This window comes from Anomaloglossus baeobatrachus, chromosome 3 (assembly GCF_048569485.1).
Source record: "Anomaloglossus baeobatrachus isolate aAnoBae1 chromosome 3, aAnoBae1.hap1, whole genome shotgun sequence".
Taxonomy (NCBI): domain Eukaryota; kingdom Metazoa; phylum Chordata; class Amphibia; order Anura; family Aromobatidae; genus Anomaloglossus; species Anomaloglossus baeobatrachus.
In genome coordinates, this window is record NC_134355.1 from 689,810,730 (window position 1) to 689,826,512 (window position 15,783).

Here is a 15,783-nt window from a genome sequence, read left to right on the forward strand (position 1 = left end):
TCCTTCTATGTGGACAGCAGTCGTGATCTACCCCCCAAAATGGATAATTTTTTTAAACCTTTTTAATAGCCTAAAAAGTCTGTTGCCGCAGTGTGGTACTAAAAAGGCTGCCACTCACCATCTGTTCTCCCTATACAGTTAGATCGAGGCGCATTGTTTGCATTTCGGAGCTCCTCCAGACCAGCTGTAGCCGGATGTCACACGTCCGCAGTATAAAGGATTATAGCAGCTTTTTATATGTGCCGTATATGGCGATAGTCACTGAGCAGGTCCATAATAGGTTAGACAGATAATGAATTATGACTGCGACTTTATTCTTTCTCTTTCTATAACCTCTTCAGACTTTGTGCCTCGATGCAGAGAACAGGACGGGAGGAATCCGAAAACTGCTGCCCCCAGATTAAGGCTCATACTCACATTTACCTTAAAGGAACAACTTCCAAATACCCCGCACTTCAGTGTCCACAGGTAAGAAGGGATCTTTACTTTTATCTTCCTTTTATTAGGTGCAGTCCGCACAATGGTGAACTACAGCGCCCCCACCAGGTGTAGTGCTAGTGCTCAGGGCCAAGTTTGTCATTTGAATTTAACTTTATAACTTTTCCTAACTTTTTAGAACTTTCTTCACTTTCCACCATAAAGTTTGGTCTGCCCGAATTATTAATTAATGTATTAAATGATGTTTCAATCTCACAGAACATCAAAAAGAAATCAGCAACACTAATACTCCCAATTCTAAGATTCAGGGTCTGTATAGATTGTCTCATGGCTGTAGGGCCCGACCTCCGCTCCCCTCGGGGGCCCCCAGTATCTATGGCTGGAGGTACACTGATAATTACATAGGAGGAATTTTCTACTGAGGACATGATAATGTGTGGGCTCCTGGTGATATACTGTATATTAGTGACGGCAGCAGAATGTATGGGCTCCTGGTGGTATATATTAGTGAGGACAGCAGAATGTATGGGCTCCTGGTGGTATATATTAGTGAGGACAGCAGAATGTATGGTCTCCTGGTGGTATATATTAGTGAGGACATCAGAATGTATGGGCTCCTGGTGATATACTGTATATTAGTGACGGCAGCAGAATGTATGGGCTCCTGGTGGTATATATTAGTGAGGACATCAGAATGTATGGGCTCCTGGTGGTATATATTAGTGAGGACAGCAGAATGTATGGGCTCCTGGTGGTATATATTAGTGAGGACAGCAGAATGTATGGTCTCCTGGTGGTATATATTAGTGAGGACAGCAGAATGTATGGGCTCCTGGTGATATATATTAGTAAGGACAGCATAATGTATGGGCTCCTGGTGGTATATATTAGTAAGGACAGCATAATGTATGGGCTCCTGGTGGTATATATTAGTGAGGACATCAGAATGTATGGGCTCCTGGTGGTATATATTAGTAAGGACAGCATAATGTATGGGCTCCTGGTGGTATATATTAGTGAGGACATCAGAATGTATGAGCTCCTGGTGGTATATATTAGTGAGGACAGCAGAATGTATGGGCTCCTGGTGGTATATATTAGTGAGGACAGCAGAATGTATGGTCTCCTGGTGGTATATATTAGTGAGGACAGCAGAATGTATGGGCTCCTGGTGATATATATTAGTAAGGACAGCATAATGTATGGGCTCCTGGTGATATATATCAGTGAGGGCATCAGAATGTATGGACTCCTGGTGGTATATATTACCGAGGACATCAGAATGTATGGGCTCCTGGTGATATATATTAGTGAGGACATCAGAATGTATGGGCTCCTGGTGATATATATTAGTGAGGACATCAGAATGTATGGGCTCCTGGTGATATATATTAGTGAGGACATCAGAATGTATGGGCTCCTGGTGATATATATTAGTGAGGACAGCAGAATGTATGGGCTCCTGGTGGTATATATTAGTGAGGGCATCAGAATGTATGGGCTCCTGGTGATATATATTAGTGAGGACATCAGAATGTATGGGCTCATGGTGATATATATTAGTGAGGGTGTGAAGCCCCGCTAGTATGTGTCTGTGCATTACCTTCAGGGACTCCACTCGGCTGGATCTGGTCACAGGTAGGAGATCTTCTTCTTGTCGTGACGCCACTCTCAGTATTGCGGTCAGTGGGGGACCGCCACTGCAGGTTGAGGGACGCCTGGGGCTGATGGTGAGTGCAGTTAGTTGGAATAGCCCCCTGAGAGCGAGGCAAGCCCCAGGGCCCTGTGTAGGTGCGTAGTACCACAAGGCGCAGAATAACTCCACACAGGCAGAATGTCTTTCAGGGTTTTTACTCACTTCAGGTGGCAGGGTGAGTAACCCGGGCGTAGCTGGGATGAACCAGGCGGGAACCAGGTGTCCTTCAGGCTGACTTGTGAGGGTGACTACTAACTCGCCTTCCTTAGCCCTTGGTGGTTTGGGGTGACCCCGACTTTGAGTCCCTATGGGGGTCACCCAGGGAAGTTGCTGAAGCCTCACTCCCCTTCGTTTGCCGTGTGCTTGTTGCCTGGACCAGATCACTCCAGCTTCTTGCCTCCTGTGAGCTATGGGCCCTAACTGTGGCTACGTGGCTGCGGCTTTTGTGGTGTTGTGGCGTGGGCTTTGAGAGCCCCACACCGGCAGGTTTAGCAAAAGAAAGCTGGATCTATCTCCGCTTCGGGATCTGCCGCCCGTTTGGGCCTGGTACTCCCTAGCAGTCTCCTTACTTCCCACTCTGTGCTCTCTCTCTAGCTGGAGATGGGTTTCGGGTAGCCCTCCTAGTTGACCGTTCTCCCCCGTCGGTAGCCACTGCGCGGACGCTGTCAGACTACAGCAGCCCAGGGGAAGGGGTCAGCTCTCCTCGGAGCTCCCTGGACTCTGCTCTGCCTGGCTCACTGCTCCTCCTCTCCTGTTCTTGCCTACGCCACCTAGCAACCAGATTCTCTTACCACACCCCTTGAGAGGAGATGGAGGCTTTTGGCCCCCTCCACTATTCCAGTGAAGGTGAAGGCTTTTCCCCCTCCTGGGATCCCCAGGGGTCCTCTCATGGGTACATGTGTGAGACCTGATCACTATGCGCCTGTGTACCACACCCCAGTCAGCCTTCTGGATTACCTGTGTTGTACTGTCCCCAGCATGGGTGCAGTACTCAGTGGTGCCTGACCAGGTCAGGGGCGCCACATTCCCCCTTAGTTATCACCAGCACGTCCTCGGGCTGCAAGACAACATTTTAAAAATGCATAAAACATTAAAACATGTAAAACATTTTAAAAGCACCAGGTACCATACATCACCACCCTCCACCCACAAGTCCGTTAACCCACCCAAAACCCTTTCACGTTGGCCGCGACTTCAGCCACTTCTGGCAGGATGTAGAGGCGGCTTTCATGGGCTGGTGGTCTTCAGGGTATACCTGGCCTGGTGGATCCGCGCCTTCAGCCTCTTCTGGCAGGATGCAGAGGCGGCCTCCACAGTTGGTGCTGACCAGGTACCCTCTTTGTGGTGGAGAGCCAGGCCCCATAAACAGGCATGCTCTCTGGTCGCAGGTGAGCCAAGGCCCTATATACGGACGGGCTCCTCCTGGTTGCAGACGAGCCAAGCCCCTAAACAGGCTGACTCTGGTGGTGGTGGTGCCCTCTGGTGTAACTATTTACACTGCGAGAGTTTGTGGCTATAGCCAGTTCATAGCCTTAAGGTTTATTTCTCACAATAGTTTTTGTGGGCACATTCTTGAACTTTTAAAACGTTGCAAAACAAACTTTCCAAACTGGTCAAAACTTGCTGTACTTTACTTAAACTTAGGCAGATTCCTCTTCACCAGGGCTTGGGCCTGTAGGGCTGCGGCACCTGTTGCTTTCTTGACCTTTTTCCTCATCTGTAGTTGTCTCATCATTAGGTCTTTGGTCTTTTCTTTCTTTATTACTGTCTTTCCTTTCTTCTTTGGGACATGGTACTACATCTAGGGCATACCAGCCTCTTTCTCCTTGATGCAGGGTAAACTGTACGGAGTCTCCTGTACGCAGGTTCCTTCCAGGATGTCCTCTGGGCAGATTAGCTCTGACGTCTCTTCTGTTGACGAAGATACCTTCCTTTATGCCAGGTGCTACGATGAACCCGTATCCTGACTTGAGGCTGAAGTCCTCCACTACTCCTCTGCAAAGGGGTCCTCGGACCTGCGCTTTGGCTCTTCTCAGGAACCTTTTTTCTTGTAGGTCTCTGGCCGTGATGTCATCTCTCTGCTCTGGGGATGGCGGTGCAGGGGAAAACTGAGTTCTGCTGCGGCGCTGTGTCTTGCGGGCTGGATTCTGCGAAGTGCAGCTTACAAGCTCCCAGGTGAGGCTTTGGGGCAGATCTTCTTCTTCAGCAGGAGGTGTCAGGTCTTCCTCGTCCCAGCGGGAATATGGCAGCATCTCCGGCTCTGGGACTAGCACTGCTGCTGGCTCCGGGGGCAACTCCTCAGCTTCTTGCCCTCCTCTCCCCCTTAGTTCTTCGCTGCACTCAGGTCGTGGCAGCACTGGGGATGAGTGCTCCTCAGCTGGCCCAGGCGGTGGACTCTTCAGCGTGGTTGCTGCAGGGGTTGCCTTCGGGGTGTTCGGAGGGAGCATGTATCGGTCCACCATCTCCTGTGGGAACTTAGCCTCCAGGTCAGCCTTCAGCTGCCAGTATGCGGAGTCTTCACCTATCAGGGATTTCCTAGTAGGGACTTCCTTAGGCTGGGGAGCGGTGTCTGCTCTGGCCTTGCAGGCCGGGGTAAATGGTGATGCAATCTCTTGGCGGGCCGCGCCCTGTATGGCGGCGGCCTGGTCTTGGCGGGCCGCGCCCTGTATGGCAGCGGCCTGGTCTTGGCGGGCCGCGCCCTGTATGGCGGCGGCCTGGTCTTGGCGGGCCGCGCCCTGTATGGCGGCGGCCTGGTCTTGGCGGGCCGCGCCCTGTATGGCGGCGGCCTGGTCTTGGCGGGCCGCGCCCTGTATGGCGGCGGCCTGGATCGGCGTCGCAGCTGCGATGGGATCTGTGCAGGCTGGGCTGGGCGTCGCTGCAGGGACCGGGTCTTGGTGGGCCGAGCAGGGCATCGCTGCGGCGGCCGGGGCTTGGCGGGCCGAGCAGGGCATCGCTGCGGCGGCCGGGGCTTGGCGGGCCGAGCAGGGCATCGCTGCGGCGGCCTGGGCTTGGCGGGCCGCACCTGGCATGGCTGCGGCCTGGCTCAGCGTCGCCGCGCCGGGCGCCTCTTCTGGGACCGCGGTCGTAGCAGCAGGGGTTGGAGAACTTGCGCTGGCCGGGGCAACTCTGGACTCACCCATCAGTGGCACCATCGGGATCTGAGTCGTCGCCGCTCGATCTGGCAGGCGTCGCGCGGCTCCCTCCTCGTAGGTCCGAACCGCCGCAGCCATCTCCAGAAGCTCCGTGCGTCCCTCACTGAGCTGTCGCATGATCCTGGCCTCCAGCTGATCGCAGAAGATAGCAAGCTCCCGGCACCACCAGGCAGCAGAGCCTGGTTCTGGGTATCCACGTCCGGACTCCATCTCTTCTCTCTGCAGCAGCAGGCTTGTGGCTCTCTTTCCTTCCCGCCGTCTCTGGACGCTTCCGCTCTCTTCACAAGCGAGGTCAGAACTCTGCAGGGGATCTCTGGGTAGCCACACCTCTTCGTGGGCGGTAACTTCTTCCAGCGCGGGCTGCTGTTGTTTTTCAGCGCGCTTTTCATGGTGGCAATATGGCGGCGCTTCCAATTTTTCAAGCGGACCGCCCAGGCACATGGTCACCTGTCTGAACAGGTCTAGTCCTTATCCTGTTCGTGACGCCAGATGTGAAGCCCCGCTAGTATGTGTCTGTGCATTACCTTCAGGGACTCCACTCGGCTGGATCTGGTCACAGGTAGGAGATCTTCTTCTTGTCGTGACGCCACTCTCAGTATTGCGGTCAGTGGGGGACCGCCACTGCAGGTTGAGGGACGCCTGGGGCTGATGGTGAGTGCAGTTAGTTGGAATAGCCCCCTGAGAGCGAGGCAAGCCCCAGGGCCCTGTGTAGGTGCGTAGTACCACAAGGCGCAGAATAACTCCACACAGGCAGAATGTCTTTCAGGGTTTTTACTCACTTCAGGTGGCAGGGTGAGTAACCCGGGCGTAGCTGGGATGAACCAGGCGGGAACCAGGTGTCCTTCAGGCTGACTTGTGAGGGTGACTACTAACTCGCCTTCCTTAGCCCTTGGTGGTTTGGGGTGACCCCGACTTTGAGTCCCTATGGGGGTCACCCAGGGAAGTTGCTGAAGCCTCACTCCCCTTCGTTTGCCGTGTGCTTGTTGCCTGGACCAGATCACTCCAGCTTCTTGCCTCCTGTGAGCTATGGGCCCTAACTGTGGCTACGTGGCTGCGGCTTTTGTGGTGTTGTGGCGTGGGCTTTGAGAGCCCCACACCGGCAGGTTTAGCAAAAGAAAGCTGGATCTATCTCCGCTTCGGGATCTGCCGCCCGTTTGGGCCTGGTACTCCCTAGCAGTCTCCTTACTTCCCACTCTGTGCTCTCTCTCTAGCTGGAGATGGGTTTCGGGTAGCCCTCCTAGTTGACCGTTCTCCCCCGTCGGTAGCCACTGCGCGGACGCTGTCAGACTACAGCAGCCCAGGGGAAGGGGTCAGCTCTCCTCGGAGCTCCCTGGACTCTGCTCTGCCTGGCTCACTGCTCCTCCTCTCCTGTTCTTGCCTACGCCACCTAGCAACCAGATTCTCTTACCACACCCCTTGAGAGGAGATGGAGGCTTTTGGCCCCCTCCACTATTCCAGTGAAGGTGAAGGCTTTTCCCCCTCCTGGGATCCCCAGGGGTCCTCTCATGGGTACATGTGTGAGACCTGATCACTATGCGCCTGTGTACCACACCCCGGTCAGCCTTCTGGATTACCTGTGTTGTACTGTCCCCACCATGGGTGCAGTACTCAGTGGTGCCTGACCAGGTCAGGGGCGCCACAAGGGCATCAGAATGTATGGACTCCTGGTGGTATATATTACCGAGGACATCAGAATGTATGGACTCCTGGTGGTATATATTACCGAGGACATCAGAATGTATGGGCTCCTGGTGATATATATTAGTGAGGACATCAGAATGTATGGGCTCCTGGTGGTATATATTAGTGAGGACATCAGAATGTATGGGCTCCTGGTGGTATACATTAGTGAGGACAGCAGAATGTATGGGCTCCTGGTGGTATATATTAGTGAGGACATCAGAATGTATGAGCTCCTGGTGGTATATATTAGTGAGGATATCAGAATGTATGGGCTCCTGGTGATATATATTAGTGAGGACATCAGAATGTATGAGCTCCTGGTGGTATATATTAGTGAGGACATCAGAATGTATGGTCTCCTGGTGGTATATATTAGTGAGGACAGCAGAATGTATGGGCTCCTGGTGGTATATATTAGTGAGGACATCAGAATGTATGGGCTCCTGGTGATATATATTAGTGAGGACATCAGAATGTATGGGCTCCTGGTGGTATATATTAGTGAGGACATCAGAATGTATGGGCTCCTGGTGATATATATTAGTGAGGACATCAGAATGTATGGGCTCCTGGTGGTATATATTAGTGACGGCAGCAGAATGTATGGGCTCCTGGTGGTATATATTAGTGACGGCAGCAGAATGTATGGGCTCCTGGTGGTATATATTAGTGAGGACATCAGAATGTATGAGCTCCTGGTGTTATATATTAGTGAGGACATCAGAATGTATGGGCTCCTGGTGATATATATTAGTGAGGACATCAGAATGTATGGGCTCCTGGTGGTATACATTAGTGAGGACAGCAGAATGTATGGGCTCCTGGTGATATATATTAGTGAGGACATCAGAATGTATGAGCTCCTGGTAGTATATATTAGTGAGGACATCAGAATGTATGAGCTCCTGGTGGTATATATTAGTGAGGACATCAGAATGTATGGGCTCCTGGTGATATATATTAGTGAGGACATCAGAATATATGGGCTCCTGGTGATATATATTAGTAAGGACATCAGAATGTATGGGCTCCTGGTGGTACAGTCATATGAAAAAGTTTGGGCACCCCTATTAATGTGAACCTTTTGTCTTTATAACAATTTGGGGTTTTGCTATTTCAGTGTCATATATCTAATAACTGATGGACTGAGTAATATTTCTGGATTGAAATGAGGTTTATTGTACTAACAGAAAATGTGCAATCCGTATTTAAACAAAATTTCACCTGTGCAAAAGTATGGGCACCTCAACATAAAAGTGACATTAATATTTTGTAGATCCTCCTTTTGCAATAATCCCAGCCTCTAGTCGCTTCCTGTAGCTTTTAATGAGTTCTTGGATCCTGGATGAAGGTAGATTTGACCATTCCTGTTTACAAAGCAATTCCAGTTCAGTTAAGTTTGATGGTCTCGAGCATGGACAGTCACTTCACATCATCCCACAGATTTTCAATGATATTCAGGTCTGGGGACTGGGATGGCCATCCCAGAACATTGTAATTGTTCCTCTGCATGAATGCCTGAGTAGATTTGGAGCGGTGTTTTGGATCATTGTCTTGCTGAAATATCCATCCCCTGCGTAACTTCAACTTCGTCACTGATTCTTGCACATTATTGTCAAGAATCTGCTGATACTGAGTTGAATCCATGCGACCCTCAACTTTAACAGGATTCCCGGTGCCGGCATTGGCCACACAGCCCCAAAGCATGATGGAACCTCCACCAAATTTTACTGTGGATAGAAAGTGCTTTTCTTGGAATGCCGTGTTTTTCCTCCATGCATAACGCCTTTTTGTATGACCAAACAACGTCCACAGGAGCTTCTTCCAAAATGTAACTGGCTTGTCCAAATGTGCTTTTGCATACCTCAGGCGACTCTGTTTGTGGCGTGCTTGCAGAAACGGCTTCTTTCGCATCACTCTCCCATACAGCTTCTCCTTGTGCAACGTGCGCTGTATTGTTGACCGATGCACATTGACACCATCTGCAGGAAGATGATGCTGCAGGTCTTTGGAGGTGGTCTGTGGATTGTCCTTGACTGTTCTCACCATTCTTCTTCTCTGCCTTTCTGATATTTTTCTTGGCCGGCCACTTCTGGGCTTAACAAGAACTGTACCTGTGTTCTTCCATTTCCTTACTATGTTACTCACAGGGGAAACTGACAGTTTAAATCTCTGAGACAACTTTTTGTACCTTCCCCTGAACAACTATGCTGAATAATCTTTGTTTTCAGATCATTTGAGAGTTGTTTTGAGGAGCCCATGATGCCACTCTTCATAGGAGATTCAAATAGGAGAACAACTTGCAAGTGGCCACCTTAAATACCTTTTCTCATGATTGGATACACCTGCCTATGAAGTGCAAAGCTCAATGAGGTTACAAAACCAATTTAGTGCTTTAGTAAGTCAGTAAAAAGTAGCTAGGAGTGTTCAAATCAAGAAATTGATAAGGGTGCCCATACTTTTGCACCGGTCAAATTTTGTTTAAATGCGGATTGCACATTTTCTGTTAGTACAATAAACCTCATTTCAATCCAGAAATATTACTCAGTCCATCAGTTATTAGACATATGAAACTGAAATAGCAAAAACCCAAATTGTTATAAAGAAAAAAGGTTAACATTAATAGGGGTGCCCAAACTTTTACATATGACTGTAGATTAATGAGCACAGCTTAATCTATGGGCTCCTGGTGGTATATATTAGTGAGGAGTTTAATGGTGTCACTTGTTTGTAACAAGTTTTTTGTTCATCGGATGAATTGTCGCTGTTTGTTTTTTTCCGACAGTAGTTCGGGTTTTTCAGTCACTTTCAATTCTGAGTGGGCTGGAGAGGCATGGCCGGAGAGATGGCATACGGCAGGTGTGGTCAGGATTGAGTTTGTTTTGGAGCTATTCGCCATTTTGGTAGCTTTTTCAATTTGGGGTCATTTATTGGCTAACAAACGCATCAAGTTGCAGTCCGTTAGCAAGGGGGTGGTCCTCTGTATTATTACCCTTTCGTCAAAATGCTTGTGGGCAAATAGAGTTCTGAGGCGTTTGGTTTTACAATGTCTTAATTGTAATATTTGGTTGAAATCCTCCTGGGTGCAGGAGACAAGTGAAGCAGTAACACTGCCTTTCTTGCAGCAGAACCGGGTGGATTCAATGTCAAAGAAGGTGCCATTTTCGAGGACACTGGGAGATAATTTAGATCTGGTTCCGGAATTCATTAGGAACTCTATAGCTCCTAGAACATGGGCAGCTTTTGCTGCTGCATGTGAAAAATTGAAGGAATTTTGTCTGTCGGTAAATGCTGATTATAATCGTTGTAATGTGAATCTGGTTTTGCAATTTATTAACTTGTCTCTATATGATGGCTTAAATTATGCATCGTTGCATAAACGCTTAGCAGGAGTGTCTTTCTTTTTCAAGTTACGGGGTGGGGTATCCCTTTTTTCGCATTTTCCGGTTAAACAAGTTATGAACGGTTAATTTTCACCGATACTAGACGTCCTCTTTCTGTAGAGTTGTTGGAGAAGTTGTAGGATGTTCTGGGAGTTGTTTGTTATGGTAGTGTACCGCCCTGAGAGGGGCCCGGCCGCTCTCCGCTGCTCGTGCCGAGCCGCTCGAGGTCCGGGCTCGGGTTTGTCGGTGGCACGAGCGCCTCCGGATCGGGGGCCACGTCGCTCTGTTAAGGGGAGGCAGTGGGGTGGTGGTGTGGGACGAGGTTCGCAGTCGGGGGAGGCTGCGTTGTCGTCGTACGGGTTGTGACGCCACCCACGGGTCGTGGTGACGGGATGCACCACCGCTGTGGCTGGAGTGATGGGGGGGCTCGTCCGGGATCAGTGTTGTGGCCGCAGCCTAGATGTTAGCCCCTCCATGGGTAGGGGAGGTGTGTCCCGGGGCCCGTTGGGGACGTACTGGCGACAGTATTGTTGTCGGTGTGCAGGGCGCCGTTCTGCGGTGCAGTGTCGTGCCCGGATGGCACTGGTATACTCACGATTAATTCACACTCAGAGTCACTGGTAAACCAAAGTTCGGGTATGGTCGGGTCCCGCAGCCGGCTGCTTGTGTTCCTTGTGAGGCTGATGGTGGCCCCTTTACCTTGCACCCCTTGTTGTGGTTTTTGGCTCCCCTGCCTGGACAGTGGTAGCCCGCTGCCCGGTGTTGAGCTGCCAGAGGAGCCCTCTGTTGCCCGCAGGCGCTGGCCCGTCGGGTGTTTGGCCCTTGGCGGTGGCTCTCACCCGGTATCGGTGGGCTTTTGCCTTCTTTCGGGACTTTGGGTGAGAATGAACCCGTGAGGTCCAGACTCCAGACTGCAATCAGTTAATTTGCCTATACTCAGTGGCTTCTAAGCTAGGACGGGGTCTGAGTACCCGGTTTCTGGTGCTCCAGTAAATGGTTAACTCCCCGGTTCAGGGTCGGCGGGCTCCAACCCTGGCCCGGTCCCTACGGTTCCGCCGGTTTCTGTACCGGCACTCCTGCAAACGGCCACCACCGTCTGCCTGCCTGCCTGACGTTACGGGGATCCCAGGCTCCAACCCGGGTCCCTGAGAGCTCTACACTCCACTCCTCTCACTGTCACTCTACATCTTAAACTGTTTGAATTTCCTGCCTCAGGACAGTAGTCTCCTCGGTGGGCGTGTCTTTCCGCCTGACTCCGCCCACCTGGTGTGCCCTACTGGCCCTGAGGGAGGCATCAGGTCTCCCTTTCGGGTGACGGGTGTGTCCTCACAAAAGATGGGGGGGGTGTGTGTGATGTGGTAGGTGTTGTTACCTTTGACCCCTGGGGTCCAGGGCGTCACAATAGTGTAGAAACTGCTTTGTTTCGTTGCGCTTTTGTTTTAGCATTCTTTGCAGCACTCGGGATCGGGGAGCTGGTTTCACCTAGCAAGTCTCAGGTAGGTGGGTTAATGTTGAACGATGTAAGCATATTTGTGCAATACTGCTTAATTTTTCTTTCTAGATCTAAAACTGATCAATTGGGAAAAGGGAAGATCATTAAACTGGCTATGATTGATGGTTCTAGGGAAATAATTTAAAGTTATGGTTGGGGCTACGCCCTTCTATACCTGGCCCTTTATTTGTACATGCTAATGGGGAACCAGCTACCAGGTTTCAATTTTGGAAGCTAATGAAAAGGTCTTTAAACAAATTGGGTTTGGGAGATTTAAAGTTCTCTTCCCACTCTTTTCGCATAGGTGCGGCAACTACAGCTGCATGTTCTGATTTGACAAAAAGAAAGATAAAAAAGATTGGTAGATGGAAATCGGACTGTTATAGATTGTACATGCGTCCAGATTTGTTGTCTAATTGATTTTCTTTATCTTTAGGACCTTTAAGGCTAGGTTCACACACTGCATTTTTTTGACGCTGCGTTTTTGTGCTTTTTGCGGCAAAAAACGCACAAAAACGCACCCGCGGCACAAAACCGCGGCAAAAACGCGTGCGTTATTACCTCGGTTTGGTGCGTTTTTTGCTGCGTTTTGCTGCGTTTTTGCTCACTGCGTTTTTATGCATTTTTTATCAGTGAACAATGCCATTAAAGATTGTTGAAAAGAAAAAAAAAAAAGAAGAAAGGTCTGATGTCATTTCCTTCTTCAATATGTTCTTCATTCTCCACTAGTGTATGCAGGAGAGCATGACCAGCTGAGGGAGGATTCTCCGGTCATGATGTCTGTGTAACCAAACCCCCTTATCCTCTAAAAATAAACACACGGACTGCATGCGACTTGGTTCAAATGGCCACAGCAGCCTTTTTATTGCCTATTGTTTTACAGACTAGTACCTTAGGGACGCCGTCCAACGGGCGACCCAAAACAACCACATAACGGTAACAATAGACAATAACATTTACAATACCCCCCGGGGTAGGCCCAGTCCACTACTACTACTCCCCCTGTCCCCGGCCGCAACACACCGACCCAGAGACGAGGTGCCAATCACCCACGGATTGACCCCCACACTTTGGCAGAACCCCGTGCCTGCCACATCCCGGAAACCGAGAGCCACCATACCAAGACAATGACTCCCGGTCCAGCCACCAATCACTTCCAAACCTCTGGACCAGACCTACCCCCACCGCTACTGTGACAAAAGGTATCCCAACTACCCAAAAACATCTCCCACATGACAACACAAAGGGAGGGTGGGCGGGGATCGTTCGGCGTCCGGAAACAGAAGAGGAGGTAACTCCTTCCTCTCCCAGCTAACCCTTTCCCTGCTCCTCCTCTTCCTCCCCGGCTAAAACCATCCCCCAAAGCCATATTAGGCATATACCACTGTCCCTATTAACCCATCACTCCCTACCTCCCCCTTGGTCATGTCGCCCCTCCCCCCAAGTGGGTCCGTGGCTTTCTTGACCAGCTGAGGGAGGATTCTCCGGTCATGATGTCTGTGTAACCAAACCCCCTTATCCTCTAAAAATAAACACACGGACTGCATGCGACTTGGTTCAAATGGCCACAGCAGCCTTTTTATTGCCTATTGTTTTACAGACTAGTACCTTAGGGACGCCGTCCAACGGGCGACCCAAAACAACCACATAACGGTAACAATAGACAATAACATTTACAATACCCCCCGGGGTAGGCCCAGTCCACTACTACTACTCCCCCTGTCCCCGGCCGCAACACACCGACCCAGAGACGAGGTGCCAATCACCCACGGATTGACCCCCACACTTTGGCAGAACCCCGTGCCTGCCACATCCCGGAAACCGAGAGCCACCATACCAAGACAATGACTCCCGGTCCAGCCACCAATCACTTCCAAACCTCTGGACCAGACCTACCCCCACCGCCACAGGACAGACCACGTGACACCTTACGTGGCCTGGACCCGCCACACACCAAAAGCACGCTCCACACCATCCTGCAGACCCAACGCCCATAAATCCAGACCGACCTCGTTGAGGTGCACACCATCACCCCTCCGAAATTGCCAATCAGCCGGCTCCAAATCCCTGTGCCGTACCACAATCCCACCATTCCTGGTCACAAACCTAGCCACTACCCTATTCACCTGGGCCCTGGCCTTATTAACCTTCTCCACCGACCGAGCCCCTCTCCATGCCAACCTGGTCACTATGTCAGACCATACGACCAGCAAACCAGGATACCGCTTCCACAACTGCAGTAAATCAATCTTTATGTCTCGGATCAAATCCCGCGACGCCCTGGCACCAAGATCATTACCCCCCACATGCAATACCAGCACATCCGGGGGCCGCTCAACTTTACAATGGAAACGAAATTCCGGGACCACCCTGCCCCACTCCATGCCCCGAACTCCGATCCATCGAACAGTCGCCTGCGCACGATCCAAACCCAGCTGTCGACCATTCGGGCGGACCTCCGCCCGACGGGCACCCCAAAATACGAAGGAGTGCCCCAAGATCCAGATCAGGCACTTCCCTATAACAAATAAAACAAAAACGAAAATATCAAAACCAATAACAGCACAACCACCAACACATCAAAAAACACCCCTTTCCTCAAACCTTCCGCACGTAACCAAAGTCCCATGATGCTACAACAACTGCGGTCTCACATACCGCCGAAAACAAGAAGATTCCCATCTACCAATACGCTTTACCACCTCATCTCCAAGCCCCCAACGGGCTGCCTCCGTTGCTGCACCAATTCGGAATGAATGCGACCCGAATTCCTCCGGGCGCTCCCCCGCGTTACGTAGACTTAGCCGCAGCACCGCCACAAACTGAAACCTCGACAAAAACGACCCATTCAAATGCCGCAACAACGGGCCAGGTAAGCCTCCCCTCACGGCCATAAATCTCTCGACTAAACGCACAGGGCACAATTCCTCTCCTGGAACCGCATATAACACCACCAATCTACCACGGCCCAGCTGATCCATTTTTGACCGGCGAATCCGGCACTCCACCTGACTACTGCTCACTTGCACGTCCTCAAACATCAAACCACCACCCGTCACCCTGGACGGGCTCACCAGCTCGCCTATCCGGAACGCCCCATAAAAAGCGAGACCGAAAGCCGTTGTAAATAGAACCGTCTCGTACACAGACTCACAAATGCCGCTCAGGCCACCCACCATCCGTCTCAACAAACCAAACGATACAGGGCGCCTCTTGTCCCTCTCCCGTACGCCACGGCGAAAGCCCCGCAAAGCCTGACGAACCCGAAAATCCTGTGAAACATCACGCTCCCCTCTCATTTTTAACCAAAATGCCACTGCCGACACCCGATGTGCCACAGCCGATGCCGATCGCCCGGCTGAAAAATCCGTACTCACCAATGACAACAAAGCCACCAAGTAATCCACGCTTTCCCCACCAAACATCAGACACAACAACTCCTCCCATTCAGCCCACACCTTAGCATACCGGCACCAAGTCACCTCGGTCACCGAGTTCCGAATCAAGTCTGAGATCACCGCCTCACCAGATGCCACAAATCCTCGGGGCACTCCACTCCAACTTCGTCCGCCCACGGCAACAGCGCCCGAAACCTGCTGAACTGAAAACGAGACAAAGCATCAGCCACCTCGTTGTCAACACCCGGAACGTGCCTTGCCACTACCTGCACATTCAACTGCAGACATCTCAACACTAAATGCCGCAAATACACCACCACCGGCTCCGACTTAGCAGACAAGTTGTTAATCGCGTGCACCACCGCCTGGTTATCACAATGAAAACACACTTTCCTTCCGGCAAAGTGCGACCCCCATAGCTCCACTGCCACTACAATGGGGAATAGCTCTAACAGAGCCAAATTCCTAACCAAGCCGCTCTCCCGCCACGCCTGTGGCCACTGCCCGACACACCAATGACCTCTGAAGACAGCCCCAAACC

The 15,783-nt window shown here is 51.0% G+C and overlaps 1 protein-coding gene across 1 annotated transcript in view; it reads left to right on the plus strand.

Moving 5' to 3' along the window:
* Positions 1 to 338: 338 nt before the first annotated feature.
* The window catches only part of LOC142297072 (fucolectin-like), a 38,009-nt gene continuing 22,564 nt past the window's right edge, over positions 339 to 15,783 (plus strand). Inside the window, exon 1 of the mRNA XM_075341319.1 lies at positions 339 to 468. Coding sequence (XP_075197434.1) covers positions 355 to 468 — 114 coding nt within the window. The 5' untranslated portion in view covers positions 339 to 354. The remainder of the gene's footprint in view (positions 469 to 15,783) is intronic.